The sequence below is a fragment of the Triticum aestivum genome, chromosome 7B (assembly GCF_018294505.1).
Source record: "Triticum aestivum cultivar Chinese Spring chromosome 7B, IWGSC CS RefSeq v2.1, whole genome shotgun sequence".
NCBI classification, from domain to species: Eukaryota; Viridiplantae; Streptophyta; class Magnoliopsida; order Poales; family Poaceae; genus Triticum; species Triticum aestivum.
In genome coordinates this window covers 1,009,330-1,036,766 of record NC_057813.1, presented here as the reverse complement: position 1 = coordinate 1,036,766, position 27,437 = coordinate 1,009,330, and the positions used below count along the sequence as shown (strand labels likewise).

The 27,437-nt window shown below is 43.9% G+C and overlaps 1 protein-coding gene and 2 long non-coding RNA genes across 3 annotated transcripts; 2 read left to right on the top strand and 1 right to left on the bottom strand.

Annotated features, from left to right (window-relative positions):
* Positions 1 to 67: 67 nt before the first annotated feature.
* LOC123155956 (phytosulfokine receptor 2-like) lies at positions 68 to 1,269 on the bottom strand. Its single transcript, XM_044574121.1, has one exon. It carries the CDS (start codon positions 1,267 to 1,269, stop codon positions 109 to 111), a length of 1,161 nt encoding a protein of 386 aa, XP_044430056.1. The 3' UTR covers positions 68 to 108.
* Positions 1,270 to 2,272: 1,003 nt separating this feature from the next.
* LOC123156169 (uncharacterized) lies at positions 2,273 to 3,702 on the top strand. The gene is made up of 3 exons (XR_006477895.1): positions 2,273 to 2,405; positions 3,121 to 3,175; positions 3,692 to 3,702. It is a non-coding gene; the product is annotated as an uncharacterized lncRNA (long non-coding RNA).
* A 225-nt stretch (positions 3,703 to 3,927) lies between these two features.
* On the top strand, positions 3,928 to 6,156 carry LOC123158534 (uncharacterized). Its single transcript, XR_006479347.1, has 5 exons — positions 3,928 to 3,942; positions 4,096 to 4,158; positions 4,963 to 5,000; positions 5,109 to 5,562; positions 5,933 to 6,156. It is a non-coding gene; the product is annotated as an uncharacterized lncRNA (long non-coding RNA).
* Positions 6,157 to 27,437: the final 21,281 nt, after the last annotated feature.

Sequence of the window (27,437 nt, the reverse complement as noted above, 5' to 3'; positions counted from 1 at the left end):
GAGTCTCTTTATTTATTCTTTGTCATGCATGCAAGTACATCCTGTGTCAACATGGACGGGCGAACGCTGCAGCACACACTTATGCTATGATGTGTACATCCATTAACCTCAGGTTACGACTTTGTTGTGCCCAGTTACGAAATGGTTCTTCCCGGACACGGTATTATGGCTCCCAGATACAACATTTTTACTACCGGATACGATATTTTTGCTCCCACCTACGTCATTGTGAGTCCCGGATATGATATTGTGTTTCCCAATCACGACATGGTAGCTCCCAGATGCGGCATGGTTGCTCCCAGATGCGGCATGGTTGCTCCCAGTTACGACATGGTTATTCCCATATACGACCTGGTAGCTCCCAGATACGGCGTTGTCATTCCCAAAAATTATAGTGTTGTCGTTCCCAGCCAGAACGTTGTTGCTACCAGATCTGACAATGTTGTTGGTCCCAGCTATGACATTTGGGGCATGTTTATGTTGTCGGCGATGTCTACTTCTTCCGCTACGTTTCAGATACAGTGACATGTTAGTGAAATCAATGTCCGGTGAACATCTAGTAGTGTTGAGGCCCTTAGAACTCTTGGGTACCTCGCCAACCAATGTATTGTTGGAGAGATCCAAGTAGCAACGGTGGTCAAGCCTACCAATCCATGATGGGACAGTGCCGACCAATTGGTTACGGGAAAGGTCAAGCACCTCCATTTTCTTGCATTGAGACAACCATTTCGGAACCCTACCACTAAGAGCAGAATCACCAAGGTCCAGAACCACGAGGCTCTTGAAGCCACCAATAATACCAACGTTGGGTAGCTCCTCGCCGCCGAAATTCCTAGCGAGGATTAGCGTGGTGAGGTTCTGGCACCCACGCAACACAGTGATCGCCCCTGAGATGTTCTGCAAGCTGTTGTAGCCGAGGTCGAGCTCCTCCAGCCGCGCAAGGCCCGCGAGGGAGGCTCCTGGGATGGGCCCCACAAGGCCGCGCCCAGGGAGGCGTAGCGCCGTGACACGGCCGGTGGCACCATCACATCCCACGCCATCCCACCCACAACACATGGCGCCGGACCATGCGGCGCAGAGGAGGACTCCACCCCTGTTGAGGTTCCCGGCGAAGCCCCGCAGCGCGCGGAGGTCATCGGGGTGGCACGAAGCCGCACGCGCCTCGGGCAAGAGAAGAGCCAAGAGGAGGAAGAGCAGCAGGTGGCGTTTTGCAACATGTACGAGTAAGTGATTTCCCTTGGCGGTGTACGAACTGCCCCGGTGTTGCATGTTATTTATTGTACAACATGTACGGTTTTTTTGTGGGATAACAACATGTACGTTGTTGCAAGTAGTAGCATAGTGAGTGGCCACCGTACGCCACGTACACTAAATTTTGATTTGATTTGATTTGGGTGCTAGAAGATCTGTGCCTCCTCATCATCTATCTTTCACTTTACTTCCCATCAAGGAAAAAAAAACTTATACTTTACCCGTCGACAAAGAGCACCTGGCTTGTAGTGCTCATGCTTCTTGTATTGTTTCTTTCTTTTGCATTGCTGGGATAAAATAAAATAATGCTTGTCGACACTAGCTTGTCAAACAAACATTGTGGAAGCGGCTTGTTTTAATTAGCCTCCTTAATCGCAACACAAGCTTGCTACTCTATATATCTATATGCCATTATGCTAGTTAGGTTGAGATTACATTTGAATATTCTTCCAAATTCCTTGACTGGATGCAATCTCATCTTAATTTTCTCTAACGAAGTGGAAATCTATCTCAATATATGTCGAAGTAATAAAAGCAAGAGGAGGAAGCTTCAAAATTCAAAAACAAGGGAATGAAGTTCATCTGGCTAATTTTCTTTAACAAAGAGGAAATCTATCTCTATATACTATGCCGAAAGTTATGTTGAGGATAGTATCAAGAGGAGGAAGATTCAACATCTCTACTCCTAATGGAGCAGTTGGTAGTCTCAGCCGGTCAATTTTCGTCCCACCAGAGACGGTTAATTTTCGTCCTCCATCCCACCTCCCGCTACCCAGCGATCCCCCCTTCCTCCCTCGAGACCGACCAAAAAAAAAACGGCAGGCTACCACGAGGCCTGTTGTGAAACACTACGGTTCAGCGACATAAAATCGTCCTAAAAAAATCTATGACGGTTAACCTACGAAAATTAGCCAGGCCCTCGTGCCCTCGCATCCCCTCGCACGCATGAAAAAAAACAGCGAAAATAATCTCCGAGAGAAAGTCCAATCGCGTCCCGCAAACCCTAGCCGCCGCTGGCCTCCCCTACCCGTGCCGCAGACGCACACCATCCTCTTCTCCTCCCTCCCGTCAGCGACCTGCCTCCACTCCGCGAGGCAGATCGATCGAGACCCATGGCCGGGGTCGCCACCGTGCCTCGCCGCGCAGCGCATCGGGTATCCACCTCCCCTCCCCCATCTTCCTCCTTCAAATTTTGGTAGCAACGACCGTGAGTGTGGCTGCTCCTAGTCCGTGCTCCGGCAGACGTCCCCTACCCACCCCCTCCGCTGACGGTGGCCAGAACGAGGTGGGTTCAACTAGAAGAGCCCCGCGCGAGATCGCGTGCGAGTGGACGGAGCAGGCGCTCGTGGTCGTGGTGAACCATGGGCGCAGTCGGAGCAGAGAGTCGGGGCGTAGGAGATGAGGAGAACGGCGTAGGCTTCATTGTGGAAGGAGATACGGCGGCGGACAAGGAGGAGGTCGGGGGTTACACGGAGGTACAGGTGGATGTCAGCAACCCGCCCCCTACGACGTCGATGTTGAGCACCCAATATGTGAGCACCACGCGCAGATGTTCCTCTTAGCTTGCTACCTTTCCCTACTGCCCTAATTTCCCCCTACAACTCAGTCAGGCCTCAAGCTACTCCCTAATTTTTGTAATTTGCATTATGGTATATTCTGAATTCTTGTTTGATTATAATGAAAGAAGTGGCATAGGATCTGCAATTGTGTTGGGGTAAAGTTTAGTGATATTGGTGTTTCTTTTCAAGATTTTCTTTTTTTGGCAGTACAATCTTCTCAAGCAAAGACGTGTGATCCATTTATTTGAGTTGTAGGTTGTAATCTATCTATTTGATCTATTTAGTGATATTTCACGTCGACTGATTGTAGGTACTTTGACGTTAGAAGGGATACTTGCCCCTTTGGCGGATGATGTTTTTACAAGGTATGCATGATCTCGTTTCAGATTCAAATCTATCATCACATATACTTCTTATATAATGTGTGAATTCTCAACTGAAACTTGACCGGTGCCTAGAGTGATATTTTGCCTGATGTTACCTTCTCATACTTAATGTGCAGCAGTAGTTCTGAATGAAGCCTAATTAAAATACTAAAGGCAGTAAAAACATAACTGCTGATGATAAGCCATGCAAATAATTCGTCATAGTTTGAACTAGCACCTCTAAATAATATTGTAAGTTTTCTGCAATCAGTGCTAGCTTAGGTGATGTGGAACGTTAAGAGTAGCTGATTGGTATGTTCATCAAAGCCATGCTTTGTAAAATAGGGACTGTCAGATGGCCTTGGAATATAACCATTGTAATTTGACTCATGTAATGAACTGTGCAAAATAACATATATGGTGGTTATCTTCTCCTTTCTTTCAGTATTCAATTGTCTATTTTCCTACGCTCTTTGCTTCTTCGGTTTGACTCGTGCAGTACTGTATGTTCTCCAGCATGCCTACACTGATGGGCATTTGGAGGAGCCGGCAACGGTGGCAGCGCTTCATTTTCATGCCGACAATGGAAGTATGGACCAGCAAGAAATATCGAGTTTGTACTCTCTATTAGTCTCCTCTATATAATGTATAACCTCTGCTTGCTTCTCATAGAAGTTTCTGATGTATAAACCTCTGCTTGCTTTCCGATAGAAAATTCCGTTCGAACATGCAGATTGGCATACTTGCTGAGAAGGTTACAACTGTAGGTAAGGCATCAAACTATATGTCTCAAATTAAGGTTTGTTTTTGGTTGGATGCAATTCTTTCAATGACATTCTTCTATAAATAAACTGAGGTTGCAATTATCTGACCATGTATTTTTGAATTTTTTTTTTCCATTGAGCATTCAAAACATCCAGAAGGAAGCAGTTGAGAAGAGAAGCACTTAGGGGATGATGTCGATCTTGCACATTCAGCTTTATGTATGTAGTCTCACTCTCATCTTATTTAATTTATTTATATCAGTTGAATAAAGAAATATAGCCTCTTAGGATCTAAATCAGCATCAGCAATTGTAAAATTGATCGATACTTGTGCTCGCTCACAGCAGATGTTAATTTTTTTATTTTACAGTACATTTGGATGTCGGAGTTCGTTGCAATACCACATAAGCATCATTTGAAAGCTTGATTTTGTCATTGAATTTAATGTATTTGTCCTTATAATATTTTCACCCACACTGGCCTTTTACCTACTCCTATTAATATACAGTAGCAAACAAGTCCTTGACTCCTTCAGGAGTATTCAGTAAGACTAAAAAGCTGAAAAAGATATTAATGCCTTCAGGTAAATGCTTCTTCGTGTACCATATATGGCAGTTTGGTAAAAAGGAAAAAGAAAACAACGGAGCAAATTAAAATATAATATGTTTATCAAAAAGGCAGAAGGTAATCGATGAGCAAACATATTTACATTCTAATATTTTTTCTTTTCTTTTCTTGATATGTTATTTCCTTTGCTGATCCTTCTCTTCTTCATATGAACAGGCCCCCAGCTAGATTGACGAGAAAGTTTATTTTGCACATGGTCTTTTCTGGTTTTGTCCTTGTAGCAAGAAGTACATTTTTATAACAATATCAGCTTTGCTCTGGTGTGTGCAATGATTTCATTGGAAATTGTGGTTTTCTTTTGTATTTTTGTCCTAATATGGAATGTTCTGTTGCTGGATTGAATTACTCTCTCAGCATTTTTATTTTGACATATTATAATGCTCAGTTTGTTTACAGGCTATTGAATACTGTCGGAGGAAGGAATCAGTGCTGAGGTAACTTCTTTTCTAAAATATATTCTCAGTGTAACTATCGATATGATTTTACTCTACATGGTACATGCCATGAATACTAACTTATTTTCTACTGATATGTTTTAACAGGTGATCAACCTTCGATCAGTTAGGCCACTGGATAGAGCTGCGATAAAAGCATATGTTACGAAAATAAATAGGTTGGTGATTCTTGAAGAAGGCTCCCCCCAACATCGTGTTGGTGCTGAGATATGGTTTTCTCTCTCTCTCTCTCTCCACACACATCATGTCAGGTTTGAGCAGGCCAACCCTCTTCCAATTATTCATTCGAATTATTGTACAGAATCTACAATTATAAGAAAGAAGAATTTGATAAATTAGAGAGAGATATGCTTTCATAAATTGCTCACCCCTGAAGGTTACAAATTCAAGTGTTGGGTTCGAAGGATGAAGCAAATCCCAAATCACATGTTAATATATCTTGATGCACATTTGTATTTACTTTGCTTCAGGTTCACATGCAGTGACGGAGATTTCATCGGCTCGCCTCCATTTTCTTGGTGAACCCACATTTCCCTCTAAGGTTTGTGTTTTCCCCTTTTGATAGTACTTTTTATTTTCTTGCTCGAGCCACAGATTCTACTTCTGCATATTGTTTACTTTATCCTCGCTGCATCGGCCTTGCATATGGCCATTGGGTACTGATCGCCTCCATGTCTTTGGTGAGCCCCCATAGCTCTAGGTCTTTTCATTTTTGTTTAGTTTGTTAGATTTATGAAGAGCTCTTCTATTCCAAATTGAGAAACCTATGCTTCTTTCCTATGTTGGTCCAAAAGGCCATTTGTTTGATAGCAGTTTGATATCAGCAAAGTTTTTAGCCAAAACTGCTTTTGATTCGGTTCAGTTTGTGTTGTAGATATTTGATCGGTAATTTTGTATCTTTACGTGCCCAGGTACATTCTGAAGGAGAAGATTGCTGGTCGAGAAGGCCATTTATCTGATATTAGTTTATTGAAGAAATTGCCCATGATGTATTTTCAGTACATTAGGATTTTTTGTAGTCGCATGGTTCTGATAGGAAGATACCGTTGCTACCAGGTCAACAATCTCCCCTTCAATAATATTTGATTTACATTTTGTATGCCATTCATCGAATCAATGTGGATTACAATGACCACTCGTATGTTTTGATTGCAGTACTTCTCTATGCTATTTCACTATTTTGGACTCATGTTCTTTTCATTGTGATGTAGTAATAAGTGAAATAAATTGAGTCTAATTCTTTGTGCGGACATAGGCGTTTCAAAGAAATATATGGCTTGTTTTATTGTTGGCCCTTTCTTCCCAGCCACTGGATATGCACTTAAGTTCCCCAACCAGAAGCATCTCCCTGTCCATGTAACCAATAATATTTTGGAAGTAGAATGTACTCAGGATCATAATGGAAAATTTTGTTTTTCTGAAAACCATGTCCCACTGTACATGGCACGAGAGTTTGAGCAGAAACCTGGGGTTAGCTCCTTGCCTACTCCAGGAATTGTGCACTCGAACTATTTGAGCAGGGTTTTTTTCTGTCTTTTGGATAGCATCTTGCAGCCAACATTTCTGAATTCCAGCATTGGTATCATTAAGCATTTTAGTTCTACCCCATATGGATATTAGTTAACTTTATGTTCTTATGACGTAAGTACATGCGAATTGTTCCGTTCCTTCTGGAATCAAATCTTTTCGGATGTCCGAAAGCACTTCTGGTGGATCAGAAAATTGTGTTTTTCTCAGCATCTTAGTTTTTCTCTATGGAAGTATTTAAAACAGTAATCATTCTTTCAAGAATGTTACCAATACAGCACTGTTTTTGTGTTCCGAATTATGCGTAAATGCCCAAGGGCAGTGGACCAAAGTCAACAACATAAGTTGTTTGGCAAATGTGTCTTAGTTCCCTTTCAGTCTCTTCTGTAACATCATCTCTTTTAAAAAAGATCTTTTCTATATCAGTGCACTGTAAATATATATTAGAAATGTTGGTTTAATCGAGTGTGTGATTATCGGTTACCATGAAGGAAATCACTGTAAGATTTGAGAGATGCAAGGCTAACGTAAAAGCAGTAAGAGTCTTTGAGATGCCAAAACTTCTCTCATATATGTATTTTGTGTACATGTAAATCTTGATCTTCCAGCAACATTGACAGCAGGATAATTCTATTTCTTTTAATTGACCACAACATGTGATCAGGGCCCATTCGGAATGCAACTAATGTCAAGTGCACCATCATCTTAAGCATTATTTACTCATGCTGTCACTGATTGCATATACAATACCATCAGAAGCATCCATTAAAAAATGTGTCCTTAGAAGCATCCATTCAAAAAAGTGTTGAAGAACTATAGAAGGCTGGGTGTTGGCTGATGTTGTTTCGGTTACTATTCCTTGTGATTCTAAGTTATTTGCAACACACCGACGATTTCCTACTTTAGAGGGTTGAGAGTGAGCGAGACGAGGGTTGGGTTGGTCTGTTCAGTTATGGTTGTCTGGGCGAAATAATTTTCCTTGAAAGTGCGTTATATCGACTAGAGGGGGGGGGGGGGGGTGAATAGGCGATTTTTATGAAATTCTTCATTGAGGAATTTGCTCGTGAGGAAATTCCTTAGCGAAGAACTACTAGCAGCGGAATAAGTACTCAGAAGTAAACATAGCAGATTACATGCATGGTCATCATGATGAAATGAAGACAAACACAGAGTACAGAAAGCGTAAACACAGGATAGCACAAGATGAAGACAAACAGACTGAAGAAATTAAACTGAGGAAATTGAGAAAGTCTTCAGTCAAAGTCTTCAAACATAGATATGAACAAACACACAACACAGTAATGAGGAAATGAAAGTGTTGAGGAATTAGAACCAGTAAGCTTGGTGAAGACAATGATTTGGTAGACCAGTTCCAACTGCTGTCTCAGTTGTACATCTGGTTGGAGCGGCTGAGTATTTAAACTCGAGGACACCTAGTCCCGGACACACAGTCCTCACCGTATTCTCCTTGAGCTAAGAACACACAGTCCTCGCCCAATCATTCGTGGTAAGTCTTCAGGTGACTTCCAAACCTTCACAGACTAGGTCACTCGGTGATCCACAATTCCTCTTGGATGCTCTAGACCATGGCGCCTAACCGTCTGGAAGAAGCACAGTCTTCAAAGGTAACAAGCATCGGATCCACGCATGATCAATCTCTTCAGTGATGCTCTATCACTTTGGGTTGTAGGTGTTTTGGGTTTGGGTTTGGATTTTCCTTACTTGATGATTTTCGCTCAAAGTCCTCGGAGGATGGGTTGCTCTCAAATGACAAGTGTCAAGTTCTTGCGGAGCAGCCAACCAGCTAGTGGTTGTAGGGGGAGGCTATTTATAGCCTAGGGAGCAGCCCGACATGATAAGACATAAATGCCCTTCAATGATATGACCGTTATGTGGATAGGATATCTTGGGACAGCTGACACGAAGCACAGCAACGGTCGGAAATTTGAGGTACAAATTCCTCGGGGCTATCATGTTCCTCACGGTGTAGGCAATTCGCACTGGAGAATTCCTAATTCCTCAGTCAGAGTAAAGTCCTCAGTGACCAGAAGAACTGCGTCTCTGTCGCTGAAGAAATTGACTGAACTATATGAGATTTCCAATGGCTTCACTCGAAGGGATTGGTAGGTGTAGGATTTGAGTTGAGCATCACTTGGAAATTTCTCCTTAGTATTTCCTCGACCCCCTTTAACAGTACGGTGTTTCCTATGACTCAAGAAAGAGAAAATGAAACTACGAAAACAAAAGTCTTCACGCTTCATGTTCCTCGAATGAATACCAAGTCTTCAAGGTCACACCAATTTGTTCACTTTCAAAGTCTTCGGAAAGTCTTCAAACTATCAAAGTCTTCAGTCGAAGAACTTCATTTTTAGGGGTCGACTTTCTCTGTAAATAACAAACTCCTCATAGACTTATAGACCTGTGTACACTCATAAATGCATTAGATACTTAACCTATAAGTCTTCAATACACCAAAATCACTAAGGGGCACTAGATGCACTTACAATCTCCCCCTTTTTGGTGATTGATGACAACATAGGTTAAGTTTTCAACGGGGATAAATATATGAAGTGTAAATACTGATATTGAGGAATTTGATTGCAAGATATAGAAGAACTCCCCCTGAAGATGTGCATAGTGAGGAATTTGCTTTTGAGGCAATGCACACTTGAAGAGTTGAATCATGGAGATCTCCCCCTATATCTTGTAACTCATACACGCATTTGATATATAATATGAAGAATTTGAAATGCATGATGAAATATGGTGCCTGATGAAATTCAGCATGCGTGCGATAATATTAATGAGGAATAAGCATGCAGAATAGCGCATCAAAAGTATCAAAGCATAGTGCAACAAAAGTATCAGCGCACCATCGGGTTTAAGATTACAACTCGATCCAATAAAAGTTTCGGAAGAACGAGAGTTGTAACTTAAAAAAACGATATATAAGGGCGTTAAAATAGACCCGCTTGAAGACTAACTCAAATTTCTCCCCCTTTGTCATCAAAGACCAAAAGGATCGAAACTGAGGACTAAGGCTCCTGAAGATATTCATGAAGATGAAGGAGCGCCAGCGTTGTTGGGGTCGATTGTTGAAGTAGGGCCTGCTGCAGTGTCGTCCAAGTCTTCATTTTCATCAGTCTCACGTGATGAAGAATATGAGCTGGCCACCAAAGAAGGAACCTTGACCTTCTTGTATTTCTTCGGAGGAGGTGCAGACCAGTCAAAAGCTTCTTTGAGACCCATTTTCTCCAGATCTTCAGCACTGTAAACTTGAGACAGAACAGCCCCGGTGCGGTTGAGGGTTTCATGAAGGTAGTAATGGTTTTTCTTCACTGCATTATGGGTGGAAGTCATGTTGTGAAGAATTGAACCAAACTGACGCTTGACCCATTTGTGATTACGATCAACCTTTTGATGAAGACTGAGGAGTAACTCACGATCAGTCATCACCCTGGGTGCTGTGGCTTGAGGATTTGGCTTGGCAGTGTTGGCAGCAGAGTCATGTGTGGCAGAGTCATCATTGGTGGAATAAGAAGCAGCCTTGCGAAATTGACCATCCAATAGATGAATGCCTTCATCTATCACAACAGTGGCCTTGCCCTTTTCTTCAGCTGAGGAAAATGTCCATTTGAGGACTTCAATAGGGGGCAAGTAGCTGCAGTGGTTGAGAGTTTCAGCTTTGTAGTTGAGTGAAGACCTTGTCCTGATGAATCTCATAATCCAAGGTGCATAAGGCTTCAGTTCAAATGGTGACATAGCAATGTTGGCCAGAGTCCTCATGAAGAAATCATGGAAGTTGACGGGAATGCCATGACAGATGTTGAAAAGCATGTTCTTCATGATGCCAACGACTTCTTCATCGGTTGAGTCGTGGCCTTTGATGGGACTCATTGTCTTCGTCAGAATGCGATAGATAGTCCTTGGCACGTACAACAATTCCTTGACGAGGAATTTGGTTCTAGGTGCCTGCCCTGGCTTCAAAGGCTTCATCAGCACTTGCATATAGTGATTTGAAAGCTCAGGTTCATTGTAAACACAACGTGCATCTTTAGTGGGTGGACTCAGAGGAAGGGCACGAAGCAATTCAGATGCTGGGGCCTTATAATGTGTATTCTCAGTCATCCAGTCCAGAACCCATGAATTTACATCTTCAGAGTTGCCGGTGATGTGCAGTGTTGCATAGAAGTGAAGAATGAGTTCTTCATTCCAATCACATATGTCAGTGCAGAAATTGAGCAGCCCAGCGTCGTGAAGAACACTGAGGACTGGCGTGAAGCATGGCATAGACTCCATATCCACGTGAGGAATATGTGCATGGTCGAAGACTTTGTCCTTGTTGAAAAGCACTGAGGAATAGAAATTGGCTTGACTTGCAGTCCAGAAACGCCTCTTCCTTATGCGAGCAGAGTCATAAGGGTTGTATTCAGTGAAGAACACGTGCTCACCAAAGAAGTCTTCAGCCTTGAATTTTTGCTTCCTTGAGAACGGATCCTTTGGCTTTGGCAGAGGAGTGTCAGTGAGTTGCATCACTACCTCAGGAATCACAATCTCAGGTTCTTCAGGCTGAGGAATTTCAGGTTCTTCCTCAGGTGCAGTCACCTTTTCAGTATCAGCAGCAGTTTCTTCAGCACTAGTGGCTGGTATTTCTTCATTCACAGATGCAGTGGGATGAGTTTCTTCAGAGCCCAATTTTACTGTTGGTGAAGGAGAGTGAGGAATTTGCTGCAGGGGAGTGAAGAGTGGGGAATTGGGATTTTGACTTTCCCAGAAGTCGTCATTCATCAACGGAGTTGTGCTTCCAATATCCACATCTTCATTACCAATTTCTTCAACACCAGCCTCTTCAGCATCAAACTGAGGCATTGGTGATGAGACTATTGGGGTTGAAGGGATTGCATCCACTTTAATTTCTTCATCAATCTGCTCTGAGGAAGCAGCAGATTGAGTTTCTTCATCTGATCCACTTGGGATCTCATAATCTTCACCAAAAGGAACAAGGTCCTTTGATGGCATGGATGAGATAGGAATGGCATCAATGGGGTTTGCAAACGAGCTGGTCATCGACTTCATCTTCTTGGGAGCTGAAGATTCTGAAGCATTTGATGCCTTCCTTTTCTTCACTGCAGCTCGCTCTGCAGCCTTGGTCTTCTTCACATCTAATGCAGATGGAAGGATAGGAGTTGGAGTAGGCGCAGGTGGAGCTGAGGAATCTGGTTGATTTTCCTCAAGCACAACTGATGCAGTTGCCCTGGTTTCTTCAGTTTCTTCAGGCGCATCACTAGTGGATGCCCAATTTCTACAGCGGCTAGAGTAGTGTCATCAGCCCTGGAACTGGCATTTTCTTCAGCAGCCTGAACTTCATCAGCGGTGTTGGCATGTTCTTCAGTTTGCTGAACAGATGCTTCAGCGTGAGGAACTTCTTGTTGTGTTGAGGCTGCACCCTTGGTGGAAGTATCAGTCAGCTTCACAAATCTGACCTTGGCTCCTTGCCAATCAGCATAGTAAGAATCAAAGTTGTCGCTGAGGGCTTTGATTTCAGCCTGCATCTTGATGAGTTCTTTAGGTGTCATCTTGACAACATTTTTCTTCAGCAGCTTCTCTTTTCGATACTGTGATTTCTTGATCTCTCTGGCCCTGTCATATTTCCACTTCTCCTCTTGGATGAAGTGAGTCAACATGTGACTTTGGCCAGGTGTCAGCTTGAAGTCAGGCATAGGTGTGTTGGGATTCTTATGCCAGAGATCAATATAATCGAGGATCGCCCTTGGATCCAATAGCAGGGGCACAAGTGTGCCTTTGGCTTTAGCAGCCCTTTCTTGGCGGTCCCTGATGATTTCAGCAAGTTCTTCTTCATCAGCTTCTTCATCATCAGATGGTACAGTGAAGACTACCTGCTTCTTCTCAGGACTTGGGCGAGTGTCGCGTCCAGCAGTAGCCTTTTTCTTCAGCAGAGAGGGTCCAGCTGAGGAATTTGGCGCAGCTGAGGAACTAGCTGAGACACCAGAGGCAATTGAGATGCCTGTAGTCCTTTGGCACGAGGCCAGATGCACAGGTGCTGAGGACTTTGTCGGGACAGCTGAGGACTGTGGAGGAGGTGCTGAGGACTTTGGTGGAGCAGGAGCAGCATGAGGAATTTGCTTTGAAGATTTCGAAGTTTCTGGCCGTGAGGGCGCAGCTGAGGAACTTGGCCATGAGGGCATTGATGTGGAAGCACTTGGCTTTCGAGCGGGCTTCTTGAGCATTGCTTTCCTCGGCTTGATAGAGGCCTCAGTGGCAGCAGCAGAGTCTTCATTGAATTTCCTCACTGCTTCTCTGGCTTGCCTTGCCAGTTTAGCTTGGCGCTTGGCCCATTCTTCAGGAAAATCCTCACCGCGTTTGATGCTAGTGGGATCAGCCACTTGGCCAGGTGCCAATGGGGCTCTTGGGCATGGAGGGTTTAGTGCGAATTTCTTCATGTACTTTGGAGTGACGTATCTGTACTCCCTCCATTCACGTGCCCATCTCCGTTCAATCCTCTGAATTCGCACCTTGCGCTAATTTTTATCTTCTTTGCCAAACTTGGCTTCATCAGGCATGCAGTACTCTTTATAAATATCCTCAGGGATTTCAAAAGCAGTCATGACCTCAGGCTTCTTTCCTCCTTTCTGTGGCCTTTTACCTTCAACCATTTTCTTCAGTTGAGGAATTTGAACAATGGAATTCTCTGAAGAAGTATGCAACTTTTCTTCGAGGAATGCTGCAAATGAGTTAAGTTGATGAGAACCTAATGATTCAGCAGCGGACATGTGTACCTATGAACAGAGTATAGTTGCGAGGAATTTGGAGAGGTCATATGCGTTCTCAGAGGGTTTTTCATAAAGAACAAGTTTGAGGAATTTGACCAGATGCGTCTTGAGGAATTTCACTAAGCGCTTTATATCTTAGGTTCCAGAGTTGTATAGATCGAGGATCCACACAATTGAGGAATCTTGAAGAAAATGAGGCTTAGGGAAATGAATCAAGAATAGATTACATGTGAGGTGTTTTGTGTGTGAGGATTTGAAGAATAAAACACCTTTGAAGATTTTGTAGAAAAGTTTTGAATCAAAGAGGGCAGTAAAATTAGCTTTTAATTACCCTGAACGAAGAACACGACGAACTGTGAGTTGAAATAGGGAAGTTCGTCGATGCAGATCTTCCACGCCCTAACTTGGCGGAGGAAGACGTCTATGGCGGCGGCGGAGGTGAAGATTTCCGCAGTCGGCGCGAATACGACGGCGACGAGGTCGAGGCAGTGAAGCTCTTCCTCACCGGCGACGATGGAGTAGCGGCGGCGCTAGGGTTTGGAAGCTCGAGCGGGAGAGTGAGATCGAGCGGGGTAAAAGAAGTGAGGACGGCGACAGGGGTATTTATAGCCACGGTGAAAAACAGCTCGCCCGAAGATTTAGGACGAACGTGCCCCTGGCCGTTCTCCTTCTCATGACATGTGTCACCCACGTACTGTGTAGTGGAGATCGTGTTAGATCGTGGGTGAATAGAATAATGCATCGTGGGATGCGGAACGGTTTGAGCGGCAAAACCGAAAATTTGGATAAGATTAGTTTTAACGTTCCGTTCGCAATTTCTTCAGCTGACAAGGACACAGTGAAGAATTTGAACGAGTTTCAAATAGAACGCACATGAAGAATTTGTGAATAGATTGATTGAGTATAGCATAGAGGGGAAGGGTTCGATCACATTCACTTAGCAGAGAAAGTCCAACTTGAAGAAATAGCTATAAGTGAATGCTGTAGAGGACATAAACTCATATATATATATATATATATATATATATATATATATATATATATTGCCAATGAAGAAAAACGACGGCACAAGTGAAGATTTTGCAAAGTTGAAGAGTTTGAAAAACTGAGGAATTTCAAAAATGAGGAAAAACTCAAATTGAAGATTTCAGACACCGCATACAATTGTCGTAGGGTTCTAAGAATCAAATTCTTCATTAATTTCTTCACACTTAGAGTGTTATTCTTCATTGATTGAAGAAAAACGTTTCTTCATGTGTTGCACATCTAAGTCATCAATTTTGCATATGTGTTAGGATGAGTGCCTTTTTCAAAGTACATTCGAAGACTCTAAGATATTTAGCTCACACCGCAACTTGCTAAATCTCTTCTCATCCAAGGGCTTAGTGAAGATATCGGCTAGCTGTTCTTCAGTCTTCACATGCTCAATAGAAATGTCGCCCTTCAACACATGATCACGAAGAAAATGATGACGAATCTGAATGTGCTTTGTCTTCGAGTGCTGAACTGGGTTGTGAGCAATCTTGATGGCACTCTCATTGTCACAGAGGAGAGGCACATTCTTCACGTTGACGCCATAGTCCTTGAGTGTTTGCTTCATCCATAGCAGTTGAGCACAGCAAGAACCAGCAGCAATGTACTCAGCTTCAGCAGTAGACAGTGATACGCAGTTCTGTTTCTTCGAGGACCAACAGACCAAGGATCGTCCGAGGAAATGACAAGTACCAGATGTTGACTTGCGGTCCACACGATCACCAGCATAGTCAGAGTCAGAATATCCAATGAGATCAAAATCCGAGCCCTTGGGATACCATAATCCTAGTGTTGGTGTGTGAGCTAGATATCGAAGAATATGCTTCACAGCCTTATGGTGTGATTCCTTCGGTGCAGCTTGAAATCGGCACACATGCAAACACTAAGCATTATATCTGGCCTAGATGCACATAAGTACAATAAAGAGCCAATCATGGAGCGGTATACCTTATGATCGAAGTCAATACCATTTTCATCAGTGCATAGATGACCATTTGTGGGCATAGGAATTTTGATGCCTTTGCAATCTTGCATGCCGAATTTCTTCAGGACATCCTTGAGGTATTTCTCCTGAGATATGAATATGCCATTGCGCTGTTGACGAATTTGAAGACCTAAGAAGAATTTCAACTCTCCCATCATAGACATTTGATATTCTTCACTCATCATATAGGCAAATTCATCACTATAACGTTGGTCAGTACAGCCAAAGATGATATCATCAACATATATTTGGCACACAAACAGTTCACCATCATAAGATTTAGTAAAGAGAGTGGGATCGAGTGAACCGGGTGTGAAGCCTTTCTTCATGAAGAATTCCTTCAATGTATCATACCACGCCCGTGGGGCCTGCTTGAGGCCATAGAGGGCCTTGTTAAGTCTGAAGACTTTGTCAGGATGTTTTGGATCTTCAAAACCTGGGGGTTGAGCAACATATACTTCTTCCTCAAGCTTACCATTGAGGAATGCACTTTTCACATCCATTTGATATAAGATGATATCATGATGGTTAGCATAAGCAAGCAATATGCGAATAGCCTCAAGTCTAGCAACAGGTGCAAAAGTTTCATCGAAATCAATTCCTTCAACCTGTGTGTAGCCTTGAGCTACTAGTCGTGCCTTATTCCTCACCACAACACCATTTTCATCTTGCTTGTTGCGGTAGATCCACTTTGTGCCAATGATGTTATGCTTGCGAGGATCGGGACGATTGACTAGTTCCCATACGTTGTTGAGCTTGAACTGATGTAATTCTTCTTGCATGGCCTGAATCCACTCAGGCTCCAGAAATGCTTCATCTACCTTAGTGGGCTCTGTGATAGAGACAAAAGCAAAGTGCCCACAAAAGTTAGATAGATGTGAAGCTTTTGAGCGTGTGAGAGGACCTGGTGCTCTAATGTCATCGATGATCTTCTCCACTTGCACTTCTTTTGCAACGCGAGGATGAGCTGGTTGTCGTTGAGGAATTTGATCAGCATTTTCTTCAGCATCAATTTCCTCAGCATTTTCTTCAGGTGCATCAGCTCGACGTTCTTCACGTTCTGGAATGAATTCTTCAGCAGATTCTTCAGTAGGAATGACATCTTCAGTAGCCTTGTGCTTGATAGAATCCTCAGGTGCTGGTTCATCTAACACAGAAGGTAGGTGCTCTCTTTGCGAGCCATTAGTTTCATCGAACCGCACATCTACAGTTTCAACAATCTTGTGAAGAACATTGTTGAAGACTCTGTAGGTGTGCGAGTCCTTTCCGTAACCAAGCATAAAACCTTCATGTGCTTTCGGTGCAAATTTAGAGTTGTGATGAGGATCTCTAATCCAGCATTTAGCACCGAAGACTTTGAAATAACTCACATTGGGTTTCTTGTCAGTGAGGAGTTCATAGGCAGTCTTCTTGAAGAATTTGTGAAGATATACTCTGTTGATGATATGGCACGCAGTATCAATTGCATCAACCCAGAAACGACGAGGGGTTTTGTACTCATCGAGCATAGTGCGAGCCATCTCAGCAAGAGTCCTGTTCTTGCGCTCCACGACGCCATTCTGTTGAGGAGTATAAGGAGCAGATAACTCATGAGTAATACCAAGTTCATCAAGATAGTCATCGAGACCCGAATTCTTGAACTCAGTGCCATTGTCACTTCTGATGTGCTTGATCTTCACACCAAAGTTGGTTGAAGCCCTCGAGGAAAACCGTTTGAAGACTTCCTGCACTTCAGTTTTGTAAGAGACAAGGTGTACCCATGTGTAACGAGAGTAATCATCAACAATAACAAAGCCATATTGAGATGCTTCATTTGAGACACAGGAATAATGATTAGGACCGAAGAGATCCATGTGAAGCAATTCGAATGGACGAGTAGTGGTCATGATAGTCTTTGCTGGATGCTTGGCCTTGGTCATCTTTCCAGCTTCACAGGCACCGCATAAGTGATCCTTGAGGAATTTGACATTCTCAATGCCAATGACATGCTTCTTCTTCGCAAGCGTGTGCAAATTCCTCATGCCTGCATGACCAAGTCGTCGATGCCATAGCCATCCTTCTGAAGCTTTTGCAAGTAGGCACACGGCTGGTTGTGAATCTGCAGAGAAATCAACAATATACAAGTCTCCTCTCCTAAAGCCTTCGAAGACTTTGGATTTTGTCAGCTTCCATAATCACAACACAACAATACTTGCCAAAGACAACAACCATATCAAGATCACAAAGCATTGAGACAGACATAAGGTTGTATCCTAAGGACTCAACAAGCATGACTTTGTCCATGTGTCGATCCTTTGTGATAGCAACCTTACCTAGACCCAATACCTGACTTTTGCTTTTATCAGCGAAGATGATATGCTTCATATGTGACGATGATAAGGGAGCATCCATCAACAGATTCCTGTCACCGGTCATGTGATTTGTACATCCACTATCAAGTACCCATTCAGTGGCTTTGGGTTGGTCATCCTGCAGATGAATTAGTGCAACTTACGACCTCATATACTTCAGCAGTGAAGAATATGATATCACAATTCATCAGATCAATTTCATCAAGCAGTAGAACAGATAAAATAGAGGGAGGACGTGTGAAATGAAAGTTCATTTCATCATGGTTAGCCTGCGTCCTTTTAGGCATTTTGTCAGGTCCCCCAGCAAATTCTTCAGACGTTACAGCACGTCTGGAGACCTGACCCTGCAGAGGAGATTAGTTCTTTTTCTTCACCACCCACATCTGAAGGGGTGGCAAAGAATTCATCACTCTGCGAGCTCCATATGAGAATGGTGGCAAAGCGGCCAAACCATTTCGTTTCACATAAGAGGGGTTAGGGTAAGCATATGCATAGGCAGAGAAATTCTTTGAGGACTTATGAACATAATGATTAGAAGAATAATGCTCATATTCATAGCTCTTGGCTCTTCCTTGCGAAACAGAATTGTTAGCACGATGAGGTTCATATGAGGACTTTGATCCATGTGAAGAATTTGGTTCATATGAAGAATTTGATCTGGGGTTCCTTTTCTTCACAGGTGGTATCATGAGGGCATTCACCTGAAGACTTTCAAGGCACCTTTTGGGAACCCAGATTTTCTTCATAGGGGAACCGTTCCTGCAGTTAGTGCCAACATATCTAGCAAATACTTCACCATTCTGATTTTTGAACAGTTTATAGTTGGAGTCAAATGACTCATCAGAAGAATGAGAAGATTCACATGTATAGCCAGATAAATTAGATGGATCAACTGGAGGTCCCTTTGCAGGAACCCATGAGGTTTTGGGGTACTGCTCAGGCTTCCAATATGTACCATCCGCATTGAGTTTCCTCTCAAAGGCAATACCCTCTTTCCTAGGGTTCCTGTTGAGGATCTGCTTTTTAAGCACATCACAAAGAGTCTGATGACCTTTGATGCTTTTGTACATGCCTGTCATGTACAATTCCTTCAGCCCTGCATCGTTAGTGATACTAGCAATGTCCTCAAATGAGGAATTAGTGACAGCAGAGACATGTGAAGAATTTGTAACATTTGAAGCATTAGAACATTCAGGTGAAGAATTAGCAGATTCTCATTCAATGCATTTTAAACATGGAGGAATGAATTCTTCCTGAGCAGCGCTGATTTGTTGAGAAAGTAATGAATCGCGCTCCTTCTGAAGATCTTCATAACTCACTCTCATCTTCTCAAGATCGGACAAGAGAGAGTTATGCTGATCTTCAAGGGAGTCATACTTAGAATGAAGTCTCTGAAGACTTTCAGCCAAAGCTTGTGACTGATCCATTTCTTCACTCAACATATCATTGCTCTTACTAAGCATGTTGTTAGCCCTTTCCAAAGCTCTTTGTTGTTTAGCAGCAAGTGAGGCAAGTTTGACATAGCTGGGTCCAAATTCATCACCAGATTCATCATCACTGGATTCAGACAGATAGCATTCAGTTACCTGTTCACCATCTGCCATGAGACATGGTGAGGAGGATGATGATTCTGGTTCAAATGTCATTGACTTGAGAGATTCCTTGAAGTCCTCGAACCAAGGATCATGACAGGTTCGATGGCCTTCATAGACATCAGAGAGACGGTCCCAGATAAGCTTCGCCTGATTGAGATGCATGATGTTTCTGAACTGGTTTCGAGTCAGACTGGAGCAGATGACGTCCTTCGCTGTGAGGTTGAGAAGAGTGTACTTGCGAATGTCATCAGCTTCCGCCATCTTGCACAGATCAGTCAGACCAATCTCAGTGACGGTCCACAGCTCACTGTTCATCACCATGAGACGCTTCTTCATCATGGCCTTCCATTTGGGATACTCGTGATCGTCAAAGATGGGGCATGGCACTTTCTTCATATCTGCGGTCGACATAACTAAAACTCCAGGCGGTTAAACCAAAATCACACAGAACAAGGGAGTACCTTGCTCTGATACCAATTGAAAGTGCGTTATATCGACTAGAAGGGGGGGTGAATAGGCAATTTTTATGAAATTCTTCACTGAGGAATTTGCTCGTGAGGAAAATCCTTAGCGAAGAACTACTAGCAGCAGAATAAGTACACAGAAGTAAACATAGCAGATTACATGCATGGTCATCATGATGAAATGAAGACAAACACAGAGTACAGAAAGCGTAAACACAGGATAGCAGAAGATGAAGACAAACAGACTGAAGAAATTGAACTGAAGAAATTGAGAAAGTCTTCAGTCAAAGTCTTCAAACACAGATATGAACAAACACACAACACAATAATGAGGAAATGAAAGTGTTGAGGAATTAGAACCAGTAAGCTTGGTGAAGACAATGATTTGGTAGACCAGTTCCAACTGCTGTCTCAGTTGTACATCTGGTTGGAGTGGCTGAGTATTTAAACTCGAGGACACCTAGTCCCGGACACACAGTCCTCACCGTATTCTCCTTGAGCTAAGGACACACAGTCCTCGCCCAATCACTAGTGGTAAGTCTTCAGGTGACTTCCAAACCTTCACAGACTAGGTCACTCGGCGATCCACAATTCCTCTTGGATGCTCTAGACCATGACACCTAACTGTCTGGAAGAAGCACAGTCTTCAAAGGTAACAAGCGTCGGATCCACGCAGGATCAATCTCTTCAGTGATGCTCTATCACTTTGGGTTGTAGGTGTTTTGGGTTTGGGTTTGGATTTTCCTCACTTGATGATTTTCGCTCAAAGTCCTCGGAGGATGGGTTGCTCTCAAATGACAAGTGTCAAGTTCTCGCGGAGCAGCCAAACAGCTACTGGTTGTAGGGGGCGGCTATTTATAGCCTAGGGAGCAGCCCGACATGATAAGACATAAATGCCCTTCAATGATATGACCGTTATGTGGATATGATATTTTGGGACAGCTGGCACGAAGCACAGAAACGGTCGGAAATTTGAGGTACAAATTCCTCGGGGCTATCATGTTCCTCACGGTGTAGGCAATTCGCACTGGCGAATTCCTAACTCCTCAGTCAGAGCAAAGTCCTCAGTGACCAGAAGAACTGCATCTCTATCACTGAAGAAATTGACTGAACTGTATGAGATTTCCAATGGCTTCACTCGAAGGGATTGGTAGGTGTAGGATTTGAGTTGAGCATCACTTGGAAATTTCTCTTAGTATTTCCTCGACCCCCTTTAACAGTACGGTGTTTCCTATGACTCAAGAAAGAGAAAATGAAACTACGAAAACAAAAGTCTTCACACTTCATGTTCCTCGAATGAATACCAAGTCTTCAAGGTCACACCAATTTCTTCACTTTCAAAGTCTTCGGAAAGTCTTCAAACTATCAAAGTCTTCAGTCGAAGAACTTCAATTTTAGGGGTCGACTTTCTCTGTAAATAACAAACTCCTCATAGACTTATAGACCTGTGTACACTCATAAATGCATTAGATACTTAACCTATAAGTCTTCAATACACCAAAATCACTAAGGGGCACTAGATGCACTTACAATCTCCCCCTTTTTGGTGATTGATGACAACATAGGTTAAGTTTTCAACGGGGATAAATATATGATGTGTAAATACTGATATTGAGGAATTTGATTGCAAGATATAGAAGAACTCCCCCTGAAGATGTGCATAGTGAGGAATTTGCTTTTGAGGCAATGCACACTTGAAGAGTTGAATCATGGAGATCTCCCCCTATATCTTGTAACTCATACACGCATTTGATATATAATATGAAGAATTTGAAATGCATGATGAAATATGGTGCATAGACCGATGTTTTCAGCAGTCAGTCTAGAGGGCATTATAAATTCAAAAAAATACAAAAAAATACAAAAACTTGGAAACCTAGTTTTGTTTGTGGAAGAGATCATGTGTGCCAAAACTGAGGTGATTTGGAGGTGGTCGAAAAAATGCCCGCATTCCGGAGGGACCATTCGGTCTAACTTAAGCCAGTTTTTGAAAAAAGTGAATTTTTCCACCACCTCCAAATCATCCAAATTTTCTTGTACATGGTGACCCACATGTGCCAAACATGTGTATGAAAGAAAATTTTGAAAAACATTATTTTACAATGCCCCCTTGAGGCATAGACCGATGTTTTCAGCAGTCAGTCTAGAGGGCATTATAAATTCAAAAAAATTCAAAAAAATACAAAAACTTGGAAACCTAGTTTTGTTTGTGGAAGAGATCATGTGTGCCAAAACTGAGGTGATTTGGAGGTGGTCGAAAAAATGCCCGCATTCCGGAGGGACCATTCGGTAAATCACCCAAATTTTCTTGTACATGGTGACCCACATGTGCCAAACATGTCTACGAAAGAAAATTTTGAAAAAAGTTATTTTACAATGCCCCCTTGAGGCAAAGACCGATGTTTTCAGTCGTCAGTCTAGAGGGCATTATAAATTCAAAAAAATTCAAAAAAATACAAAAACTTGGAAACCTAGTTTTGTTTGTGGAAAAGATCATGTGTGCCAAAACTGAGGTGATTTGGAGGTGGTCGAAAAAATGCCCGCATTCCAGAGGGACCATTCGGTCTAACTTAAGCTAGTTTTTGAAAAAAGGTGAATTTTTCCACCACCTCCAAATCACCCAATTTTTCTTGTACATGGTGACCCACATGTGCCAAACATGTCTATGAAAGAAAATTTTGAAAAAATTTATTTTACAATGCCCCCTTGAGGCATAAACCGATGTTTTCAGTCGTCAGTCTAGAGGGCATTATAAATTCAAAAAAATACAAAAACTTGGAAACCTAGTTTTGTTTGTGGAAGAGATCATGTGTGCCAAAACTGAGGTGATTTGGAGGTGGTCGAAAAAATGGACATTTCTGATATTTTCACAGGTTACAAAATATATTATTGGACAGAATATAGACAACAGCACACAGCAACAGCAGATTCATTGAATACAATAGAAGATTAGTGTCCGAATACAATTCATCATATTAGTCTCCGAATTCAAAAGACCGAACAAAGATAGAACATTACAAGTCTCGAGACCGCGAGTAGCGAGTTTGTTTTCACATTACAAGTCGATATCGATCATCTAAACTACCATCACATAGAAGAGAGTTGCGGTCATCACGATGAGCATCATCACGATGAAACTGGTCTTCATTCGGTTCCTCCAATGCTCCCTCCTCTCTCCCGCTAGATAGCGGGCGTATCTAGATTCCGCCTCCGCCCTAGTGGTGTACCCTTTGTAACTGTTACCGCTGAAATGGTGAACCTGTCTCTGACACTCCTCCCAGTCGTCGTAGACTCCGAGAACCTTACCCTTGTACACGACATACGACGGCATCTCTATGCACAAGCCAAACAACAGAGAATACATAAGCAATATATAAGTATGCAACAAAAGGATCAGAAGAGAAAAGCAAGACATTAATAGCACGATTCATGGTCCTACTAATAAATAGCATCGATTACATCTAAGTTGAACGACTGTCCGAACCAAAGAGACATACAATTCATTAAAGTTTAATTACAACATGAGCCAATCAATGTTTCAGAACTACACATAGCATCACTACTTTCGACTCGACTCATGGGACCGGAGCGTGGATGAAGCCGCCGTCTATCGTGATGGTCATGAAATCGCGGGCGTTGTCAGCCTGCATTTGTAGCATTGTGTCTATCTCACTGCACAGAACACAGAATGTTAGAAAAAAAGAACGGTCGAAATCTAAGAAATCATATGTTACGGGGCGGATGATCCTGATGTGATCCTGGTGTAGTTTTTCTACTACAATTCTCTCCAGGTAGCAAAATGCATGAGACTTTGGTGATGAAGAGGCAGATGGTGAAGATACAATGCAAAATCTGGTGCCATTTTGGTGCCATTTTGGCTGATGGTGAAGATACAATGCATTAAAACTCTGGTGCCATTTTGGCTGATACTTTGGTGCAATTTTAGTGGCATTTTTTGCTGTTTTGGTTGATGTTGTTTTGGTGCTGTTTTGGTGCCATTTTGGATGGCTGCAGTGACTGTTTTGGTGCCATTTTTGATCTCTTAATATGGTTGCAGTGGTCATTAATTTTAGAGCAAAATATGGCTGTTATTTTTTTGTTTTGTTTCAGAAACAGGAGAAATCAAAGGGCCCACGTCTCCCCTCCAGATTTTTCGAGGGCCAAAGGGCAGGACGTTTGAGTTTTCGAGGCAACTCCCCACGTCTCCCCTCCACTGGCAACTCCCCACGTCTCCCCTCCACTGGCAACTCCCCACAACGCAGGTAACTCCCCTCCTATTCCATTGCCGCTCCATCTTCCTCCCTCTGCCTCCCTCCTCATTACATTGCCGCTCCATCTTCCTCCCTCTGCCTCCCTCTGCCTCCACCATCAAGCAACTCCCCTCTGCCTCCACCATCGCTGGCCAGGAGGGCAATGGCGGAGGAATCATGGAGCAACTCCCCTCCGTCTGCCAAGAGAATGGCGGAGGCATCGTGGAGCAACTCCCCTCCGTCTGCCAAGCATCACCGTGGTGAGGCGTCTGGCAAGGAGCCGCTGGTGGTCGACGACGACATTCCGATCCCCGGGCAGAAGCAGGACTACACCGTGCCGCTCATGGTTGATATCCACCTGAAGAAGGAGAAGCTGGATGTCGTATGCACCAGCAATCCAGACGAAGCCGACAAGAGGATCCGCGAGATCAGGAGGAGGCTCGGCGGCATGCTTTCTCGGTCGATCAGCGTTGATGTCAAGTATACCAGGGAAGACGAACCTCCGCAAATGGCTGCAGTTCTGCAGTTATGCGTGGAGGATCTCGTCCTGGTATACCACATCACCGGGGCAACCAAATGGTAAAAACATCCAGTTCTGAATTTTCTGAAGTTCTGACGTTTCTGTCTAATTAGTAGTTTCTGAAGTTTCTGAAGTAGATGCAATAGTTCTGAAGTTCTGAAGTAGATGCAATACTAGTTCTGAAGTTTCTGAAGTTCTGAAGTTTCTGAAGTTTCTGAAGTAGATGGAATAGTTCTGAAGTTCTGAAGTAGATGCAATACTAGTTCTGAAGTTCTGAAGTTTCTGTCTAATTAGTAGTTTCTGAAGTTTCTGAAGTTTCTGAAGTAGATGCAATAGTTCTGAAGTTCTGAAGTAGATGCAATACTAGTTCTGAAGTTCTGAAGTAGATGCAATACTAGTTCTGAAGTTTCTGTCTAATTAGTAGTTTCTGAAGTTTTTGAAGCAGATGAATTTCATGCACCAGATTAATTTGATGCAGGCCCAAGGAACTCCGCCCGCTCCTGCAGGAGAAGAAGCTATACACCTTTGTTGGCTTCTCCATTGGAGGTGACAAGGAGAAGCTGAAGTTGTCTGGTTTGGAGATCAACCCCGACAAGTATGTCGACATGCAGCGCAAATGGAGAGTTCCAAACAATGGAAAGAAGTGGCAGTCTTTGGCTGAGTTTGCAGCCAGCCCCATCCACCCATCCTACAAGGACATGAAGCAGAAGATCAACAAGAAATTGGACCACAAACTATGGGGGGACAGCCCACTACCAAACAACCTCATCGAGTACGCGGCGAAAGATGCGTATGTCACCTACGAGGCATGGAAGAAAATCGAAACCATCAAAGAAGGTTTGAAGCAATGGCAAGAGGCGGAGGATCATTGGGATGACCCCTACTACTGGGGATATTGAGTTGTTTGTGGTATTATGTGTCTCAGTTTGTAGTTATGTGGTTGAACAAGTTTGCTTTTGTTACGTTGAACAACTTTGCTTTTGTAATGATGAACAAGTTTGCTTTTGTTATGTTGAACAAGTTTGCTTTTGTAATGATGAACAAGTTTGCTTTTGTTATGTAGTTATGTGATTGTTATGATGCTGGTGCAGAACACTTATGGTTGTGATGTGATGCAAAATCCTTCAAGTTTTGGTGATCATTTAGTTCAAGTTTTGGTCAGATCATACAGAATGTTGTCTAGAAGTTTTTGTGATCATTTAGTAGTTTTTTATACAGAAGCCTTTCACTATAACCGTCTGATCCTAGCAAAGACATGCATGACACATAACCACTCCCACAAAACCTGCAGAAGTGCAATAACTGAAAAAGCTGAGGTTCTCAGCATGAAGAATCACACAACACAACACCTACATTATGATGATACATTATCAACTGCAGACCTGAATGCATCCAATTCGGCCTTTCCCAAGCAGTGATGGTAATTGAAAGTATAACAACTAAAAATGCTGCTCTACTGTATGTGTCCAATAGTGCCATCATAACAGAACTTGGAAAACTCCTATATTATACAGTAGCAAGCATCACATGTTTCAGATGGTTTTCTAGAAAGTATTTTCCAGAAAAGTGGATTGGTGGCACACAATTGCTACACTCAGTCGATCTACCTAGCATTATCGGCATGGATACCATTGAGACATGAATAGAAACTGGGGTACCTGCGCTGTCCTGCGGTGGTTGAGGAGATGGATCCGGCAGCGGAGCCCAAGGGGGGTCGTCGGAATGGCGCCTGCCGGCTGGTGTAGGGGCCGGAGGAGGCCCTCGCTCGTCCGAGGGAGGAGGAGAGGAGAGGAGCGGGCGGCGCGCGCTCGGCCGATCCCATTGGGGGGGGGCGCGGGGGCAGCAGGGGTGGAGTCGCCGACGGCGTGCAGGCGCGGCGGACGGAGGGGGTCGACGCATGCCTCTCGCGTGATACGCGATTCCGATGCGACTGCGTGCCAAATCTCGGCACGACATTGCTGATCTTCCGACCAGGTTCGATCCGCCGGCGAGGGCGCCGCTTGGAGCTCGCCGACATCGATGGGGTGGTGGTGGACGCGCAAAGCTGGCCCGAGGACGTTGGGTTCACGATGGGCCGAATGGTGGAATTCCCGTGCCATTTGGCACGTATCGCAGCGGCTGACCGGTGGGGCGACCCCATGGCGGTTCCCGAGGTGAGTAATGGTGACGGGGGTGGTGGGGGGAGGGGGAGAGGTTATTAGGCCGACGCATCGGCTCTCCGCCACTTCCTCCACCACTCCCTCCCTCTCAGATCTCATCCAAAACAACCGCTACGACGCGACGCTCCTAGAGCTAGGGTTTGATGGCGACGCGCGAGCAGCAGATGTGGGCTCTCGCCGCCGGTGACGAAGTGCTGATGGGGAGGCTTCAAGAGCTCAACGGCTGGTTCCCAACGGCGAAGGCCCTCAACGACGCGTCAGAAATGGTGAGAGACAAGCTCAGGGGAGAAGAAATCCTCCGCCGCTTCCCCAACTACGAGCGCCAGCCGGCGATGGGGGTGCTCCTCTGGGCGATGCTGGAGGCGGAGTCTCTGGATCCAGAGTAGAGGGAGAAGTGGAAGGTGTTCTGCTCCCTCCGCTAGTGCCTGATCCAGCCGCGGGCGCCACCGCAGGCGGTGGTGATGGGGATTCCTTCTCCTGGATCCAGATGGCTCCCAATCGAAATCGAGGAGGACGAAGTGGTGGCTATGACTCCAAGACGCAGGGCCAGGACGCGAGCGACTCCAACCACGCTTCCCCGCCGCTCCCCTCGCTTCCCGAGGTGCTCTCATCGCCTCCTTGCCCTCTCCCGCCGCCAGTAGGACGCTCGCCGGCTGGTAGCCGTTTCTGGTTAATGGCCGGTGAAGGCTCCGAGGAGGTGGAGGTGAGGGAGCCCTCTGTTTTCTCTTCAGGTATGTTTCCA